Here is a 17,971-nt window from a genome sequence, read left to right on the forward strand (position 1 = left end):
TTTAGTTTTAGTATTTGCCCTTTTCCTTTTTTTATAAGTATTGGTCTTTTATAAGTTTTGTTAATCTTATTTTTAAATATATTTTTATATAATGTTTTTTTTAAATGGTTTAGTTTCTTGATATTTAATTATATCGTTTTGGACTTTGAATCATAATACGGTGTACGACGCTTCCCCCCCGTGAACATTCAAATGGACTGTTCCAAGGCAATAAGGTGGTGGGGGAAATACGTCAAGAGGGACGGAATGAGCTGTATGAAGGAGTCGTCAGCGGATCGCCGTGGTGAACGTGTATGCGCTTCGGGCGTGACGAGCGCGGTGATGGCTTGTGGTATTGGGCCGGCGGGGACTCGTGAATATTTTTTAACATAAATCAGCTGACGTATATGGAGCTTCGGGAAATACTTTCATTGTGGCGGGTGCTGCCAAGAGGATGAAGAGTCCACGCTACATTTTTCGTTAATGAAGCATTTAGCATGTGTGCTAAAGTACAGCCGGCTAAACTCCGGGCCAGGAGGTCCGGGGTGGGATGCGACGTACAACGTTCAATCCAAGAAGTGTTTCCGGCTCCGAACTTTTGCCCCTGTAACCCCGGGGCGTTGATATAAACTTTGCCCACCATAACAGTGAACAATTTAAAAATAACTTTTGCCAAAAGACCCTAATTCCCACGTCGAGTGTATGTTGCGTCCTCGTCCTCATTTTTATCGAACCTTCCATCAAGCTTGCCATGAAGCGTCGTAAAATAAAATCACCCGGGTGTAATCAAGATGTTTTAGAGTGACATTAATTTTTACTAACTTTTATTTGAATAGTATTGTAATTTATTATTTATACATATATATATATTTTTAGAGCGGTTTTTGTATCAATGTCTGAATTTATTTATGCGTTTATTGCAGTATTTATTATTTATTGGTATATATTAAAACGTGGCTATATTAAAAGCCTCTGTAACTTTATAGGGCAAAAGGTTTTAGATATAATTGTAATTTTTTTGATATTTGGTCGTAAATTAAATTCCTTACCATGCTCATGCGCAAATGGTCTCATTAAAGTTTTTGACATTTCAAGTAATTACGTTATTTTCATTTTAAATGCTATTAATCTGTTCTCTTCCTTTTCAAAAAACTTTTTGAATAATTTATTTATGAATTTTGGGGCACTCGTTTATCGGAGCAGCGTGCAAAACAATAATTTAAAAAAGATAAACAAGATTAGAGTGTTGAAGGCTGTTCCCAGACGGGTGTCTAACTTGTGGTGGTGTGACACCGGGAGTGTCAACCGCGACAATAGTAGGAATTATCATTATTTTTCACGCAGATATAAATAAACCAATGTTTTAAAATATTATTAATTAAATTAGGTTCCAATAAATTATTCGCATATTTAATAAATTTAATATTTTTTTCATTTAAAAATCATTCGTTACTAAATTTACTTCATTTTATTTTATGTATGTAATGACTGCGTAAATGTTCTTGTGAAATGTGGTAGTTTAACACACCACAGTAATTAATATTTTATTCCACAGAATATATTTCTAAGCTCTAAGTTGGTTAAATCAAATTTAATCAAGTCAAACTGAAAAGTTTAGTTAAATTTATATCTTCTGTTGTTATTAATCAGTATATAAATTAAAAACTTTATTTTGGTTCATTATTGTTTAATCATAATTATTTCCTATCTTAACATTAATAATATTATACACAAACTTACAATATTAATATAATTCAACATGCTCAAAATAACATGTTAGTTTGATTGTATATAGAAAAATTTTAATTTATACATTTTTAATTCCTTTTTATGATATTTGAATACTTCCAGATATAAATTGTATTCATAATCAAAATTACGTCAAACTTTAACTTGATCACTACTGTTTTAATGTTATTAATTTTTTGTCCTTGGAGAGGTATTGCAATTATTAAAGCAGTTAAATAATGTCTATCAACATAGTCAGTTTATATAGGCATAACTGCATTATGTTTACAATAATATAATGCATTTTCAAAATAGTTTAGCTGTGTCGTACATCAAGAGTTCTAATAAAGACTAGTGACATATATTTATGTTATAATATGTGGGTAATTTCTAACTTAAATCACTTATATCGATGGTGCTACCTAGTTGTATCTTTCAGAAATATTTTTCAAAACAATACGCATTTATACAGCCAAAATAGTGGTTGTATAAGCAAATTCCTCTCTTCATCAGGGTCTACACTGAAAGGATAGTACTGACCACATAGATGAACATGGAAATTTTGAATATTCAGTTTTCGATGATTCACGACATCTAAAATCCACACAGCAAGATTTCTTCTATAAAGATTTATCTTAATCATATATCTTATAACGTTTCACATAAGTTGGTTTCCATAATATATAGTCACTAGTTTAACATCCAACAACATTAATCGTAATTTTTTTTTGTTTTTAAAAAAATAAAACATTTTTAACTTTATTCATTTCACTATGATAAATCCTCACACAAATTCGTTCTTATGGATACCATAAACCACTCACTCGGACATGAAAATTATATTTAACCATAGAGGAATCATACGTGGTTAAATGGGAGGCTGCGGCTTAAAACAACCAAAGTCAAAATAAACAAACTATTATGAAACTCTGCGCCAGTGAACATACATCGTCTTCACATAAATTCTCCCGTATGATTTATATGTTTGAAATATTTTGTTTGGTGATTTATCGTCTCCTAGAGTCAAAGCGAATTATTTACACAGATCATTTTATTGAATATTTAAAAAATCGTAAATTATTTCGAATAATGTAAATCCATCTGTAATATTAAAAGAGTATTTATTCACCTGTAGTTCTCGTTCCAAGTGGTTTGATGTTAATTTTTCACCTTGAAGAAATTTTTTAAATTTAGTTTCAATATTATTTTTTTGGTTTTAACATTTTAGCAACATTTCACCTTACTCTCCCAATAATCTCCATGGCAACGGCTATTGCATTGCTCATGATGTATTATATTTTATGGAAATTTGTTCATCCAATATTTTTATTATTATATATTTGCCATCATATTGACCCAGAATATGTTGAAAGGCCCATAAAAACGGTTTAAACCCAGATTGTGCCTTTGTTTTATCATTTATCCGATTATTTTAGTTGTAAGAAATTCTTTTGATCTGTTGATTTAAAAAATAATAATCTAATCCTTCTTTTTTATTCTGAGGTGTAGCAGTGGGCCTACCCACAAGGAGGGGTATGTGTAATGAGCAGCGCGAGAGTGTTCTGCTTGTAGCCTGCCGTAGCGAAGCACCGGCGCATCAGCTGGTACACAGTACAGAAGTACAGATACGGCATTATTTATTTACACAATTTCTGAATAAGCTTTTGTAAGTCCCCATTTACACTCCTAAGTATGAAATTTTGATTTCGAGAGCTTTGATAAGAGGCGTATTTTCACGAAACTATGTAGCAGTATTATTTTATAATAAAACTTACTTGGACTTACCCTTTTCACTAGACGTAAAGTAAAATAAGCTTATTATATTATGTGTTAGTGACGAAAGGACGGGTAATTTTTCGTTAAAAACAGATACTCTACAGCTGAGATAGTAGGAGAAAGGGAGAGAAAGAGAGAACTCATATATTTATGGATATATCACATTAATTAAGGATATCATGCAATGCGATGTTCCATAGGCCAAAGCCTGTAGCCCGTATCATATTTAGAGTTTATTTCACTATTTCCTAGGAAAACCTATTCATTGCTGCTGTACATTTACAAGTACCAATTAGAATATTGTTGGTCACAGATGTAGTAACTGTAGGGCATGTAATTGTGTGAGCTATCCATATCTATTTTAATGACCGTAATAAGTGAATTCGCTAATTTATTTTCAGAAATATCAATTGGAAATAAAGATTTTAAATTTGTTCTTAAGGCGAAGCAGTAACAACTCCAAATAATCCCAATGGCTGACTGCAAAGTACGCGTCGTTTTCCACTTGCCAAATTACAAATGTTAGCCTGATCATACACGCCAGTAGAAGAAACATGGTCTGAAAACTGCATCATCGTAACTCTTATACGAGTATTGCCTCCTCGCGCTACTTCAGTGACGAAATCATCAGTAGCAGAAATATATGATTGCGGTTGGTAGGCGTGAGAGACGCACAGACGTTGGGTGCGCAGGGAACGTTGCTTGGGTTAGAGTGATGAACGAGGGGGGGGGGGGGGGGGGTACCAAATTAAACTTCAGGCTTCCTCCCTTGAAACACTTCTCCAGGTTTCTGGTAGAAAAGGGGGCTGGAAGAGGGATAGGATGGTGGCAGAATTGATAGTGAATTTGGTTCGATTTTCGTTGATGAGTGGCGGAAGGTTTGGAGGGAGAGGGGAAGATGGGAAGTTACATTGCGAGGGGCCGAGAAGTGTGTTTGCGTCGAGAAGGGGGCGGAGGAAGGAAGAGGGGAGAAAGCGGAGTGCGAATCGCGGAATGAGGCAGTTTGCGAGGCGAAGTTTCCTCCCTCGTGAACTCCGGCGTGTCGATCAGAAATCTGGGTGGTTTGGAAGGCTGCGCACCGGCGCTCAGACGCTAATGCACGTTTTGTTGGTGGCGGCGCCTTTCAAGTGAGTTCCGGAGCAACGACTGCGTTGATTTCATGTCTAGGTCGCAGTCAGAAAGCTAGTCCCTGGTGATTTACAACTATTACTATTTCTTCTATTTAAATTCCTGTCACATTCACCCGAGAGTGAACTACACTAAATTTTGAATATATCCTGGAATTTCAATGCATCTATAAGTATGTTTTTTTTCATGACTTTAATTAAATTCATACTACAGAAGAAGATATATAAGGATTCATTTTGATATATCCTATTATAATGGCTTTGAATACTTGAAGAGATTTTTATTTTAAAACTAACATGAAAATGAACATGCAATGAATTTTATATAGTTGGGAATTAAATTTTTGTGTATGGTTTTTGTTAAAAAATATTTTTTTAGGAAATTGTAATTGAAAAGTAAATAAATGAAATTTGGTATTCCAAAATTCGAAAGACATGTGATTTTCATTATTTTGGGTAAAATATTTTTTTTATTTACGAACGATGTTCTAAGAATTGGGATTTAAACGACAAGAGTAACATACTAGCTGTTAAAACATCAGCAAATATACAAAACTATAAATTTAAAACAATTTATAAGACCACCATATTAAAACGTTACTTAGATTTTAAATCTAGAAACAATGTTTTAAAATTTAATTTTAAAAAAAATTCTTATAATTTTAAACGCATTTCAGAACGAGTTTTAAAAACATATTTTTACCACTATATTCTGATTTTATTTTTATTAAAAATAACAAATAATTTGAAAGGCTCTCATACTGTCATTCAAGAATAACTAATTCGCAGAAAATGAAGGCAACTTAACACTTAAAAGTCCAAGCATCTTAAAAAAATTTAAGATTTTATTTGTTACTACAAATTAAAACTGCATATTTTTGAATCCAAAAAAAGAGGTGAGATTTGAACTACAAAATTTCCAAAATTTCCATAATATTAGCCACTCCTTCATTTATGCTATAGTATAAATATGCGAGAATGATCTATATGTAATATACACAATCGAAAATAATTGGTAACTAAACAAATTCATTAAAAAGGTTTTTTAATGTTAATAACAGTGGGAGTAGTGCTCGAATAGTTATTGCATGAATATTCAGCTTATACATGAAGGTTGCCAACGAGCTTCCAAGATGCCAAGTTTTTAAGCAAGTTGCCCATCTGAAGTCAGGTAGCCTAGTATAGCAGTCGAGCTCTCCCAATAGGCCGCCAGCAAGAATAGAGGCACTACATGTTACTTATACCGTGGTTACACGAACGCCTAACTAATTCAGGTGAACAAGTTTAAGTAAACATGTTTACGAAAGCTAAAGTTTACAGTAACCCGGCTGTTGGTATAAAGTATGTTTAAACCCAAAAACCTGTAGTCTTATATCATCGCATGCATGTGATATGGATCCTATTTATTTGAGAAATTGTGCCTCAGTTAGAGAATAACTGTCAGCATAAATTAAAAAAAAACAATAAAATATTTACATGTTAATATTTTTTTGTTGCATTCAGGAAAATATTACACGAACTTGTGCCAGGAACACTATCCAACTTGCGTTTTTTGCAAAGGACTGTTTCTACTCTCAAACATCAACAGCCAATCAATGGCCTATGTAGAAGAGATGTCATTCTGAACTTCTTTGCTAACCTGTTTAGGTTGAATGAGAAATGGCTTCAAATGAAATATTATCAGACTGTGTGTAACCGCTCGCAACAGTTGAACATGTTTATCTGAAGTAGTTCAGAGTCCCGTGTAGCCGCGCCCTTAGAACACTAAATACACGAAATCGTCCGATATTAGTCATTTTATGATTGAGATCTCATTTCCGAGTAACTTATAATAGACTCTTAGGACATTACTACCAAAATATGTTGTACTTAGAAAGCTGGCACTTTGTTTTTACTCGAGTGGTTTATAACCTAATTGGTTTAGAGATTACAGCCCAAATTAATTAAATACACTTATATCAGATTTCTTATGATAAATTAATTATATTTTCGAACAAGTTTTTAAACGTTTTGTATGATATATAGGAAGCGTGGTTTACGAAAGAGATCGGCCTCATCTACTTATATAACACTTGATATAGAATGCATTAACGCTTCTGTGGCATTTTTTGGAGCTGAAGAAAGAATGATTCACCAAAATAATTTCAAAAACTGTCAAGTGGTTGCCACAAAATATTTTGTAAAGTTTTGTGCTGAGCGCCTAAATCTTTGTAGTTACCAGAAAAAATACATCTTAGATTGAAATATATTTCAATTATTTTCTTTTACAAACTAAACATAGCTTTACATTGTAATATATTTTTCGTTCTAAGATTTTGTCAGTATAGAGATTTTTTCAATTGCAATTTAATTAATTTTACAGCCTTTTTAATTATTTTTTGGTGTGATGCCCTTATTTTAAGGAAAAAAAAACTATTTGCCATTTTTCTAAAACTTATACACTGTATTGGCTATTTCCGTAACGTTAGATTTCCGTATTTTAAATATCTAGCCGACAAAACAAACCCCAATGAATTCTGTCAAGTCGTTTAAATTTTATAATTGTTTATTTCATTCGCGTCTTCATGCACTATGCTACCATCCCCATCCTATTTACAGATATGTTTTATATGTAAAATAAAATCCCTTTCGGCAAAGCCCACAGGTGAAGGTAGATTTCGTAGTACATATTTCTTATAGAAATAATTTCGAAACTTCTATAAACTCCTGGAACATTTTAAGATCTAAATCTAAATATCCTATAAATGTTCTTCTATATTCCAAAATAAACAAACATTTACTCATATTCCATGCGGCAAAAATATTTTAAATGTTTTTAACTCAAAGCATCCAGCGTTTAATAGCTACAATAATTTCATATAATGCCTATTAAGGTAGTTATGCAATTATTTTTTGACCTTCAAAGACGTTTTCTCCTTACACTAATACGTCGTCGTATAAAAATTATCATTGGACCAAGGTTTAAGATATTATTAAGATGTTTAAATATAAATTCTATCGAATTCAATAATAAGAAAGTTTTCTTTTTTTTCATTTTAACCTCTGTTTCTTTACGGTAATAGAAATGTTTCATCAGAAGTCGTTTCAGTCAAAGATTATAAATAATTTTTAAAATGTTTACAATAAAATATAAAAATTTGAAATATTTTTTTTAAAAGCAGTAAATTTGGTCGTTATACCCTTGTATTTCCACTACTTCCAGTAATGGTTTGTACATAAAATTTACTTGAGAAAAAGTTTTAACAATTTTTCTAAAAAGTTAAACAAAAATGAATATTGTTTCGATAGAGTACATAGTAAGAAAGTTTTATTTACTTTCTTATTTCAATCCTAGGTTTTAAAAATCACTTGCAGTAATGGTTTGTATGATGAAAAATTGGTTCAGACTTAAGTTTCGGATAAATATTATCAGATTTACAAAGAATTAGAATGAATTCGGTGGTGTGCTCACTAAGATAGTTATAAATTTATTTTTATTTTTTTAACCCCTCTTTATCCGCTCTTTGCAGCAATGCTTGGTTGTATATAAAATTATTTCAGACAAATGTTTTAGATAATATTAATAAGGTTTACAAACATTTTTAACGGATTTAAAAGTGTCCCTACCAAGAGAGTTTTGAATTTTATTGTTCTCCAACTCTTGTTTTTTCCAGCCCTTGCAGTTACGGTTGGTCGAATCAAAAATTTATTTAGACAAAAGTTTACGGTATTACTCCTACAAAATTATAATACATTCAAATGCATGTGATATTCGACATATCATGGGAATTATAAAGATATTTCAGTTTTTCAAATAACCTTCCCCGTTTCTACCCATTTTCTCGGATATTGCCATTTTACGAAATCTACCGAGATTTTCCTGAACTAGATTTTATTTGTTAGTTTGGAAGTTATTTTTATAAATTATGACAGTTATCGAGTCCATTAAAATTATTTATATTGATATATATAATTTTGGGTTGTCAATGGATATGTGATCTGTGGACCATGAAACGAAAAAGTTCATAAATATATTACGAAAGTCGCACCATGGTAACGGCTACAATATGTAGTATTTCTGTGCCATCTACCTAAAACGTTTTTATTGTCACCGACAATTACATGGTATACTTTTAAATACGTGGCTTATTTATTTTTCATAAAATATGGAGTATAAAATTATTTTTTGTTAAAGAAAAATAAACGAGCACCTTATTGGAAATAAGTTAATCAATTTTTTTTTTTTAATATTTGACGCATATTGACAACGAAATTCGTGTATATATTTTTGTTAATAAGCAAATTCTTACAGTAACATCACAGCATATTTGCTAAACAGCTATTTTTTTAATGAAGTCACAGGACTATTTTTTAAATTAAATACACACACTCTGATTAAAAGCGTATAATTAACCAGTCGGCCTTCGGGCTGCATTCACATGATACTTGTAATTTAACACGTAAATAAAATGTGCGCATTCGTAGTTCTGAACAGGCCGACTAGCACCTGGCAGAACCAAAATTCTTTTTTCGCGAATGAAACAAGTTAAAAACAAAAGCCTGAAGAATTACTTTTTTTTCGTTTTTTTCTTTGTTCATTTCTCCCGACGCCTTGTTTCTTATTTATTCCCGCCTGCTGCGCGCGTTTTCATTGACAGAGCTTCAGTTCTTCCGCGCTGCCGAGTTTGAATAAAATATGTGTGACGGGACCTCGGGGCCGAGACGGCTCAGGGAAACAGGGGGAAGCTATAAGACGCGGAGGACAGGGAGGGATCCGAAGGATGAAAAGCGAGGCATTTCCTTCATGTTTAACAGCCAGTTCCGTCCTGGCATTATTCGCGCTCCTGCTGCCGAGAAGGGGAGGAATCCGCGGAGGTCTTAGCGCGGCGAAGGCGTTCCGCGTTCGATGCGTCGTCGAGCAGGAAACCAAAGGATAATTCCCTACCTCCCTTCAGATTTACAAGAAATACAAAGCATGGCTCGCAAAGGGGACGTACACCTGCTTTTGCGCGCTTTAATTTCTCGCAGAGTCGCGTGTGGCCGTCAAACGGTCTTTGGGTCTGGCGATGAACGCGGAATTGCTCATCTAGTTCGAGAAAAAATAATTTATCCTAGCATTACTCTCGTTAGGAATTTTTTTTATTTCCTGGCGTCACTTTACGTATTAATGATGAGTTTTTTTATTTTGAAAATTTAAATTTATAGCCTAAAGTCACATTAAAAAGGTTAATAATACATAAGTATTTGGAATCCAGCGTAGTTCCTATGATCCAGCTGTCTGGAGCAACTGCGACGATCTCTTGAATTATATATAAGGTTTTCCTCATTGAAAAGTACCTACGTATAGGCTACGGTATATTATCCAATAGTATAAAAGCTACTAACGTATAACTTCAAACAATGCAATTTGTTATGTGTTATGCTTAATGAAATTACATATTTATTTTTAGTCAATAAAAGTTTATGTCCTAAAACAAGTCTCATTTAATATGAAGCATTAGTGTTAGATTGTTCTTCATTATGACTAGTCTTATGTACACATTAGATCTTTTATGATTTGGAAGTTACGAATTTTGTTGCCGGAATATTTAAAAAATTTGTACTTCATAAACTATTAAAAATTTTCTTTATTACCGATCTCGGAAACCATGAAATATAAACTTATATAAATTATCATTAAGTTTATAGTCTAGTAAAAAAAAAAATCACGAAAACGCTTATAATACCTACGTATGGATTCCATTTAACCAGGAAATAACCTAAATTTAATTCCTAATATAGAGTCACACAGGTGAAAATTATTGTAATTAACCAAAATAATGAGATGAGAATGCATAAACCCGCATGATTAAAAAATGCGATCAATAATCGTTACCAAATAGATAAAAAAATGTGTGCATTTTAAAACCGATTTTTTGGAAACCAGTTGACAAGAAATAATTTATAATACTACAAGTAGAATATTTTAATTTTGTACAACACATGGCTATGGTTAATGTTGCATACATAACATACTTTTTTTCTAGTGATACTGAGGTATTTTCTATGAAAAATTGTGGATAACAATATTTTTTTTTAATTTATGGTTTTTCATTCAAGCATAACTGTGGAAAAGGTAACCGAATATTCAATTATTGAAAATGATTTGGTCTTATTACGATTGTTAATGTGCTCAGTTAATACGAGAAAGTATTTCAGAAAACGGTTTCGAAATACCTTAAACTGTTGGAGGTACTGGGTCAACACATAGCACAAATGCCCGAGTAAGAATCCTAATCCAGTATTACTAAAAAAACACTATTTTGTAGCTATAATGTTTTTTTTTTTCATGTAAGTGAAAAACATTAAATTTTTGTGTAATTTAATATGAATATTTTTGATTCGTTTTTAAAATGGATGTACAGTGTATCAATGAAACGCGGTTTACAAAGAGAAGAACCGCTTGCGAGGGACGTGAAACATCTAAAGTGGTGACGCGCTGCCTCCGGACGCTGACAACTCGATGGCCGATGTCCGTGATGGATCGCCGTCCCTGCGCCGATACTGCCGTGGACGCGTCGCGATCACGAACTGTTGATGACTTCATCATCATCATCGCCAACGCCATATAGCGAGGGGGGGGGGGAGGTTGGCTATCGTGCCGCGAACCCCCTTTGAGGTCTGCAGCGGTGGCACTCCTGCGACATGTACCGCCCCTTTTACCTCCGTCAGTATCGTGGCGACCGTGTCGGCTCCAAGTGCTTCATGTATTCACGTAATTACACGCCTTGTTTGTTTGTATCAATAGCCATCAGGGCAGGTAATGGGATGTATGTGTTACGGGCCGTCTCTCTCTCTCTCTCCCCCTCTTTCGTCAGCCGCAGTAGGGGTGGTTACGTGGTACCAACCCTCTCCTGTGATAATAATGCCCTTCCCTTGCTTTTACCCCCTTCCCTCTTCAAATTCTCCCATGAGGCAGGGGAGCGTATATTGGCGCAGAAGTAACAACACCCACTTGTACTACTAGGGTGGTGGTGTTTTGCACGCAACGGTCGCCGAGAAATTTATTTTTTAAATAAAACAAATTTTCCGAACAGCGCCTGCGGATGAGGTAGGTGTGTTGAGGGGAAAATCGAGAGGTATATATGTCCTGCCGCGTGTATGGGAGGGTTTGCATATGGGTAGGGGGAATTCGTGGTCAACAGCTAGAAATTTGGTCACGCTCGTTTAGTTCGGAAGAGAAGAGTAATTGGAAGGGGGGGGGGGGGAGGAACCCATGCACAGTTTATTTTTTATTTTTTCACAAGTTCTCGCATTCCGGGTAAAGTGAACAGTATTAAAACTCTTGAATTTTTAATTTAAAGAAGATAGGAGTGTGACCATGGTATTAATTCTTTATTTTTCACGGTTTTTTTGTAAGCTATTAAATTATATTTTCTTTATCTATATAATTTTCGAAGAATGTCATAAATTACAATTCAGTCATTTATCATCTTAAATTTAGCAATCACACTTATATATAAAGTAAATATAGATAAGTAAACTATTTATGTTTAAATCGTTAGTTTTATCTATAGCGTTCAGGGCACTATGGTCATTTATGAGGTTGTCAATGTGCTGTCCTTTAAAATGGCAAACTGTTAACCCGAATTTCTCATCGGTTGAGGGTTCACCAAACTCAGGCACACGCAACCAAACAAACACACTACTATGTATACACATCGTAATGAATGTACAAGAAACGTTTACTTTGCTGGTCTTTCATGAATACAAATGAGGGAATTACTGACTAATAATGACTAAACGGTATTTAAGTTTTAATAACTCTGAAGGTTGCTGTAGCTTGGAATTTGTTTGAGTCGGCTTTTGTCGTTTCAGTAAACTGCTTAACAAAATATAGTTTGCTAAAGCACACTCATTACAACGCAATGTGAAATTTGATACTGACTGCTAATATGCAACAAAAATACTTCAAAGCGGTGGTCACTCTTGTGATTTAACAATCATTCCAAAACTCTTCCTCATTAATGCTTTCATCCCGTAAGAAAAACGATATAACAAACCTTTTTTACTAATTTATCTTTAATAATCAAGTTGTTCTTTCATAGTCTATGTCATACATAATGATAATACTTAAAGACAGGAAAAAATGGAAATAAAAGCCTGCAATTGACCAATATGCTTTGTCGATTAAATCAGTGAATTGCTTTATATGTGTTTTTATATGGCAATAATGTGTGGAATCCTAAGTAAACGTAAAAAACGAGGTTTTAAGAAAATAAAATAAAACCATAAAATGTTTTATTAAATATGCATGAAATATGGCCTACGTTGATATAAAACTAATCATCCATATTTATAATTTCAGCTCTTTTGTATTATTAGTTTCAAGAATAATTTTGTTTTGATATGCATGTAATTTTTAGCTTCAAAACGTAGCTCGAATTTTATAGTAACAAACAACCGCGTGATTTTTCAACGCTATTGTGTAACATGTAATAAATATGTCTTGACATTGGCTTAGCCAGGTTTAATGTAAGAATATAAGAAAATATTTTTGAAATGCATGTTTCTGTAAAAAAGTTGGTCAAGGGGACAGGGTTTCCAGGGATAATCTAACATACTTCTGACACGCAGGACCACGGAAGTTCTTCCAGAAAATTTTAAAAAACTTATAAATATTAAAACGAATTCTTTTTTATATCTGAAGAAACTTCAGTGCTCTTTTTCTAAACCTGAAATTTTCCGATGATAATTACCACTAATGAAATATGTATCGTCAACAATACCGTTGATTACGAGTAGCCTATGTCTCAATACTATATTGGCATATTCAATGGTCATACTTTGAGAAATATTTTCGTTACTTTAAGCTGAATAATGAAGTGCATCAGTGTTTAAAAAAAATGACTCTTGGAACATATTTTTTTTTTGTAGTTTTAAAATGTTTCCTTTGGAAAACAGTGGTCAAGAAATTGTTTGCAATACTTAATTAAATATATTGTAAATTTGTACAACATATTTAAATGGATTTTTTTTTTTCATATATGAAATACGTGTTAAGATAAAATAATGAATAATTATTTACTTTTTCACAAATATTGCCACATATATTTTCATTTTTATTGATGTTTTATAGCAGCATATTTTATTTACAAAACTAGGAGGGAAGAAATGGAAAATTAAACAATAGGAATAAATTTGGTGATATTTGTTATTATTAATGTACGAAGTTAATAATGTATATCTATTTAGATAACGGTTAAAAATATATTTATCTAATGTAGGCACTAGGACAACACAAAGCATACGATAAAACCCCGGGTAAGAATCCGAAATTAGTATTACTGTGAACATTTTTTTGAAATGATACATCATTTTCTTTCATGTAAGTATAATAATTTTCAAATGTCTGTAATTTAACATGATTATTTCATTAAATTATATTTACCTGATCATTTTAAAAAATATACCGTGAAGTAGGTGGGTGAAGACACCAGTTTACCCCTCCCTGACTAAGCCTTTGCTTGAGATGGTTGTTTTAGAGTAGAATTGGGACCAATCGATATATCAAAAACTTGCTATTTAATTTCAAATAATCAATGGTTGATATCAACATTTTTAAATCCTTAAATTTTAATATGGTTAGTTTTTACGATCATATCGCACCAAAATAAAATAATATATTACATCTTTTACCCCACAATTTGCTAAAACTTTATAATCAAGCGTCGATTGTTAACCCTTACAGTAGATTAACTCGACAATAGGTAACGAAAGTGATATAAACCCTCAGGCTCACAGACATCTTCCAACAAAAGGTTTGAAAAAATTGATCAAGTTAATTGTTTACAATTTTGAATATATTATTACTACTATTATTTTGTAATTTTATTCAAATAAAAAAAATGGCTTACACTTCTAAGAGCTGAACTTGTTTTTAGTTAATTTCATGAAAGTAGATTATACATATTAAGAACTAAATGTTATATATACCTACTTAAAAATAATTTTGTAATAAGCAAAAAAGGGTAAAAGTATCAATATTCCAATTAAACGAAACGTCTTTATTAACAACCTAATATTTAATTTTCATCGATATCATTCAATAGCTATATCGAAATGTGTAAATTATGGCCATCCATAAACTGTAATTTTTTTGTAAATGAAACAGAAATATTCTTGTAAAATTCCATATATTTTTAATAAATAGTGTTCTCAGTTACACTAATTTGGGGTTCTTTATGTTGACAAGTACCACAATAGTTGAAATTATTTTTAAACCGTTCCCTCTTTATTTTTCCAGTATTAATTGCGCAAGTTAATATGCATAATAACACAAGATAAAGTCCGATTATTAAATATTTGAATATTATTTCCATGGTTAAAATTTTTTTTTGCTTGAATGATACAACATTTGTATTTTAAAATTATGCGGAAATTTAAATATTAAGTAGGTATTTAACTGAAAAAAAAAACGTGTTTCATGTACAAAATGCGTGGTACAATGAAACAATGTATTTGTTGTGGTGTTACGAGCTGGTTTGTGGAGGTGTGCGTGCATGTGTGCCGCAGGATCCGCCAGGAGAAGAACGGCGGCGCGTGGTGCCCCAAGGCGCAGATCAGCGGCGACGTGCACGAGTACCTGGAGGTGGACCTGGGCCGGCCGCACCTGGTCACGTGGGCCGAGACGCAAGGCCGCTTCGGCAACGGCCAGGGCCAGGAGTACGCCGAGGCCTACCTGCTGGAGTACTGGCGGCGCGAGCTCAACCAGTGGGTCGTGTACAAGGACTCGCGCGGCCAGAAGGTCAGGCTCCGACAGCGGCGAGCCAAGGACCGGCTTGGCAATTTGCAAGCATCGCGGCTTTTAAACCACCCCCAAAAAATGTGTTTTATTTCAAGACTTAAGACATTCCTTTATTTAAACTAAAAACAGAATTTCAAAATTCCTACTGTATTCTGGCCACATAGAGTTTATTGGTTAAATTAGGTGGCCTGTGAAGTGACGTGGTCGCCGCTATTTTGGGCTTAGTTTTGAAATTTCAGCTTGTGGTTCTCCGGAGATCCTTAACGAGACTATTCTCAAAAAGAAAGAGATTTTTAATGTCAGTACGTTACTGCCAGGGCCATCCTAATTGGTTGTCCAATTCAACTGAATTTCGTTCACAATATTTAATATCTATTCATTTGAGATGGAAAACCAGTTAGGGTGGAAAACAATCTCTACCCCGGCAATAACGTGCTGACATTTATAATCCCTGTCTTTATGAAACAGCCTCGTATACGCTATATTCCTTAGGAATTCTAGAGAAACTCATTATAAATTTGCAGCTAGTATCAAATATCAACATGATGAATGTATATATTTTTTAAACAGTCTGAGCTACGCTATTAAAGCACAATATGGCGGAAGCTATGTCACTTCACAGGCTACATAATTGAACCTGTAAACAGTAGTTTCTCAAAATCCAGTGAGAATTTTCAAACTCTAGTTACAGAGTAAATAAAAAATACTAAGCGTTGAAAAACATCACCTTTCGAATTGAATTTTTTTATGGAAAAGCAGCGACTCTTACATTTTACCTCAATTTAATCATGTATTTAGCTTTGTAACTAGTTGGTTTCAACTTTTTAAAATTATTTCGGTAGCTAGATTTTTTGAGAGGAACGGACAAGGGTAAAGGGAAAAGGTTTATTTGGGGGGGGGGGGGGGGGATGACATCAAATTTTTAAGGCCTGGCCACCAGAAGGGCTCTTTTTGAGTTTGAAGGTTTTAATGGTTGGGTTTCTCTGATAGGATGAAAATTACAATTCGATTGTCAAAACAATATTCATGAAACCTTTCAAGTTATGAGTTACGCGCAGATCACGTTTAAAACTATGGCAAATGTTGGGTTTACACAATGTAATTTTTTTATTTGCAGTGTTTGAAAAGTTGTTCGTTTATTAAACGGAAAGAGACACGACAAATAATGGACTTCGGGGTCCTCGGTTTCTCTCGATGGCGTTTAATATTTTAAAAAACGTTGGGTGCTTGTGAAGTTAAATAATTTCTGCATTTATTTTCTGTTAATATCAAGTCTCCTAACTTTATGATTTATTCTTGATACCTGCAATAATACTCATATTTTAAAGACTTAAATATTGTTTTTAAGTTTGGAAATTTGGAAAGTACTATTCTATTCTGTTCTATTCTATTCTGACAATTAATTCTCTAATAGGAAGCTGCATTATCCCTGTGTTCTATAGGATTTTTTTTTATTCTGATACAGATATGTTTTCAGTGGGAAATCAAAATAAATGTAATTGAATTCAGATAAGAAGAGCCGCCTGTTTGATTTATAGGCGTGCGCTGGCCTAACGTTTTGAAATAAAAAATAAATAAAATGTATAGAAAATTAAAGAAATTAATTTTACAGCTAAAATATTGAACTTAATATCTATATAATAAAGTCTACGATTCCATATATCTAAGATTAATATTCCACCCACAGCGACTGTTTTTATGTTAAAAGTCAAGTAAATTTTAAAAAATGATCTTTTCAAGTATTCTCTATGAATATCTCTAAGAATAGTTTTATCAGTATAGAGTGCTTGGGTGAGTTTTATGACATATAAATGTTTTAATTGGAAAACTCATTTAGATTATGTTCAAACTTTTATCTTATTGAATCTTTGTGTAAAGTTACGTGTATAGTTTTGTATTGAGTAATAGTTACTGTAATCGTAAAATGAGTTTTCCAATTAAACAACGTATATGTCATAATACTCATCCAAGCACTCTATACTGATAAAACTATTCATATAGATATTCGTAGAGAATACTTGAAAAACTCATTTTGTAAAATTTATTTGACTTTTAACATAAAAACAGTACGCTGACCATTAACGCCAGAAAATATAATGACGGCTAAAATTGTGTACATTGAAGCTCTAAACCAATAGTTAATTAGTAATAAAAATAAATTGGTTAAATACACTGTTTTGTGTGGAAGGTTAAAAGGGAATATGTTGATCGGAACATAATAATTATAATTTAACGTGTGTTACACCGCGGGGTTCTGCTAGTGTTTTACATTCTGACGAAACAATAGGAAGACAGGTTTTCGTCATAACTAAAAACGACACATACTGTTCAGGTAATTTTAGAATCGTTCCAAAAACTTAAAACTTAATTTAGTTCATTTTCTTACAATGTTATACTATTTTACCCATCAATAATATTTACACTAGCATAGAGAATGCATATTACACTAGCATAGAGAATGCATATTACCTATCTGCAATAATTGATTCAAAGTTACATTAAAAAAACAAAAAAAAATTACAACGTAAAAACTTGCACAAATTAGAAGGAGTTTTCAGATAACTAATATTGTTTTTCAAAAATAATATTTTAATCA

General features: G+C 32.8%; 1 protein-coding gene across 1 annotated transcript in view; it reads left to right on the forward strand.

Moving 5' to 3' along the window:
- LOC134527097 (discoidin domain-containing receptor 2-like) overlaps positions 1–17,971 on the forward strand; it is a 745,508-nt gene that overhangs the window by 400,170 nt on the left and 327,367 nt on the right. Inside the window, exon 3 of the mRNA XM_063359451.1 lies at positions 15,144–15,375. Within this exon, the coding sequence (XP_063215521.1) occupies positions 15,144–15,375 (232 nt within the window). The remainder of the gene's footprint in view (positions 1–15,143; positions 15,376–17,971) is intronic.

This window comes from Bacillus rossius, chromosome 1 (assembly GCF_032445375.1).
Source record: "Bacillus rossius redtenbacheri isolate Brsri chromosome 1, Brsri_v3, whole genome shotgun sequence".
Lineage (NCBI taxonomy): Eukaryota > Metazoa > Arthropoda > Insecta > Phasmatodea > Bacillidae > Bacillus > Bacillus rossius.